At 51.6% G+C, this 3251-nt stretch overlaps 1 protein-coding gene across 1 annotated transcript in view; it reads left to right on the top strand.

Moving 5' to 3' along the window:
- Positions 1-1767: 1767 nt before the first annotated feature.
- The window catches only part of EMH_0035700 (uncharacterized protein), a gene marked incomplete at both ends in the record, with an annotated part of 4172 nt that continues 2688 nt past the window's right edge, over positions 1768-3251 (top strand). The window contains 2 exons of the mRNA XM_013494996.1: positions 1768-2459; positions 2621-2918. Of these exons, the coding sequence (XP_013350450.1) occupies positions 1768-2459; positions 2621-2918 (990 nt within the window). The remainder of the gene's footprint in view (positions 2460-2620; positions 2919-3251) is intronic.

The following is a 3251-nucleotide window of genomic DNA, read 5'->3' as shown; positions in this document are numbered from 1 at the left end:
CGCACTTCAGAAGCCTAGATGCGTGCGAATAGCTATTGCATTTATACCACTCCCAACTTCTTCCTGTGATGGAACAAGTTGTTCTCTCAACACTTGAGGACACCTGCCCGCGGCGTTCAGGGTTTTCCGCGCACTTTAATAACGCCAGATTTATTTTTGTGATCTACCGCTAAATCCTTTATACGGATGGTGTCTACACTCGTACGGACGGTGGGGACAGTCAGTTTTAGTTAACCTGGGTGGCATCCCGCGTAGATCGCTGTACGGAAGGCCCCTGCTGGACTACGCAAGACGGGATACTTCAAGTAGACACACATCTAGTAGACTGCTTAATTCGCAGGGTCCCCACGTCGCTGTCAACTGCTGGCATCCCCACAAATGAAACGGCGAGCATCCGCCTGGGTTTGTCCATCCGAGCCCAAGCGACAGTCGAACACGGTTATCATGGTACAGAAGCTCTGGACCTCTGACGAAGACCAAGAAGGAGACATAAACTAGGCAGCTTAGCGTTAATGCTTGGAGTGATGCAAATGTTTACGGCCTCCCTACGTCCATTCCCCTATAACGCTGGCTTTCTGGCCTTACTCACCGGCAGAAGCGAGCTGCAATAAAGGTTAAGAGTTGAAGTAGGGGTTTCCCAAAGCAGCTGACCCCACTCCCCTGTCCCCAGGAATCCTGGACGTTGAACTCATGGCCTGGGGTTGCCGGGGAGGAGGCAGCCTATTTGGGGTTCCAGCGCACTTGGCTGCAGCTGGCGATGCAAACCAGCCTCACGTGTGAGCACAAGGAAGCTTGAACGAAGCCTCCATATTGCACGATTTACCTCCGAATACACTTGTCGAGCGTTTCCCTTTGCCTGCATGTAAGCTACCACGCCTAAGTGAAGCCTGCATCGCACATTGCAGGCAGACTACGCTACATCCCCCGTTGGGTAGCCGTTACCCGTGGCACTGGTCGCCTGTACAGCGAAGCATTGACTAGCTTATGGAGTTAAACTTTTGGGAATAGGATCGGAGATATGATAAAAATATGGGATTAGTGGTCTTGCAAGCCATGTCCAGCCGCATTTTCAAGGAAGGAGAGTCGGCGACCGTAATGAAAAGGAACACCAAGACGAAATCTATGCCCATCCCTGGTCATTTGAAGCGATGGTAAATTGTATACTGCTAGTGCGGAGCGTAACTGAATACACATGTCAGAATTACACTGAGTACCTGTAGACAAATCACTTCGTCGTCTACATCAACTGGGTGTCGGACTCGGAAGCATGCATGCCTTACTGGCTTGAGCTGGAGGCTGCCCTGGCGAAGATGAGTTGCGCTACTTATAGTTTTAACCTCCGAAAAAAACGAGAAAATAAATAATTGGTGATATGTCTTGCAGTCGATACTCCCGGCAGGCGAGCACTACGTGTGGGCGATGGTCCACGTGTGACCGATGCAACGGCTATGTCTTTCTCCCCTAGTTTTACCGCGTACATCCTTCCCCTAGCCCACATATCCTAACAAAATGTTCCTGAGCTCACTTATATCTGTTAATTCCATCCCACGAACTCACTATCCGGACTCTTTACACCGTTGGGACGAGCGTTGCAGACCTTGCCAGTGGTGATCGTCCCACGCTGATATCCAGTGCATGAAATAGTGTGGACAGTAGGATTGGCGTTTTCATGTTAATCCGGCGCCGTGTAAGAATATCCCAAGTCTATGTCCCGCGGTATTTTTGATAGTATCAAGCTGCAGAGCCTTCCCCGGCCGTCGTCGCATCATGAAGCTTCCTGGTTTTTCAGTTCCATGCGCGGAGCCAGCTAGCTTTGTCTCGGAACTTTCTTCGGCATCTGACACGCATAACATCTGCCTGGCAAATTTTGAAGCAAGATGGTTAACAATAGCTGACGCTGCCAAGGGTGCGCTTCACCGTGTGCTGTCGGACTGCATACGAAGGCTCTATATCGAGGTACACAATGCGGCTTCAGTGTATGGCTACTTCGATTGTGACCGCGCAGTTAAGCCCCAAAGGTATCCCCCTGGAAGACAAAAGTTCTCGGAGAAGCCACAGCCTCGTGAAGAGACGACAGAAACGACGGCAGCTTCAGCAGAACACGTTGGGAGGCACTCCAGTGTGAGACCGGGTGTTGTAGGCTCGTTTGCGCCTCAGCCGGTAGGTCCATGGGGGCTTCTGTGTAGCAAGGTATCGTGGCTTCCGCGTTTCACATGGCTGAAGAGCGCATCCGGCATCTCGTCAGCTGTTGCAGCTGGGGCGGTCACCGTGCTGCTTTCCAGGAGCAGCTGTGCTCAGTTCGTCATTGCTGCGCCGGCGATGTTTGCATTCGCCGTAGTAGCGAGCTGCGTAATCGTGTGGGGACAGCTAGAACTTTCAGTGCGCCGTTCTTCCAAAAGGATCCGCCAGCTTCTCACTGACATGAATCTTCAACACAAGCTTGCAGGAGAGATATTGAGGTGAGCTCGCCATTTGACTGCTCGAAAGCTTAGGTGCTTGCAGCAGACGACTCTCCACTTGCCACTACAGTACGTTTCACATACTTGGGGGGGCCAAATTGAGCCCTCGCCTTCTCTTCCTTAATTGTGCCAGTGGGAATTTGTGTCGGTGTCTTTTTCAGATGGATACAAGAACTTGAAGTCACATTTAAGGCTTTTCCAGGTGCCTTTGCGAAGAAGGGTCAGCGGGCTGCTGATGCTCCCCCATCTGCATCACCATGCAGGGATAGCGGCGGCCAGACCCCTTACGACACTTCAGGGCAGCTTCAGGAAGTCTCGGTCATTGGTCCACCCCACTGCCAAGGCCTTCCTTGTTGCCAAAATGAGGGGAAGGGAGAACAAGAATGGGGGCAATTACGCCCCAATGGCTTACGTTCGAATGTGCCATGCGCGTGGCACTTGAGAATACGGCTTTGCCAGGTACTGGACTGGCAGCAGCGCATTTTTTGTTACTTATACGAAGACGTAGTTAGGCGGGAACCAGGCAGTCAGCTTGCTTGGAAAAGCCAAATTTCTGAAGGACCGTGGAGGCGTGCTGAAATAAACAATTCTGGTAGCTATCAGTTTGATAGCAGCCTTCGGGCCCTAAAAGAAATGACTGCCAAAAGCTGGCTTTTGCAGTCGCGGCTTTTAGGAGGCATCCAGGTAGCGTTGAGGCAAGTTTCGCTCTCGATGGATTCCCGACTCCTGAGGGATAATTTCGCCGTGAAACGGAGAGTCAACAGCAGTGTGAAGGCATTTTCTTCCTCTACC

Source organism: Eimeria mitis, genomic scaffold (genome assembly GCF_000499745.2).
Source record: "Eimeria mitis Houghton genomic scaffold, Emh_scaff1379, whole genome shotgun sequence".
Taxonomy (NCBI): domain Eukaryota; phylum Apicomplexa; class Conoidasida; order Eucoccidiorida; family Eimeriidae; genus Eimeria; species Eimeria mitis.
This window is presented reverse-complemented; position numbering and strand designations above follow the sequence as displayed.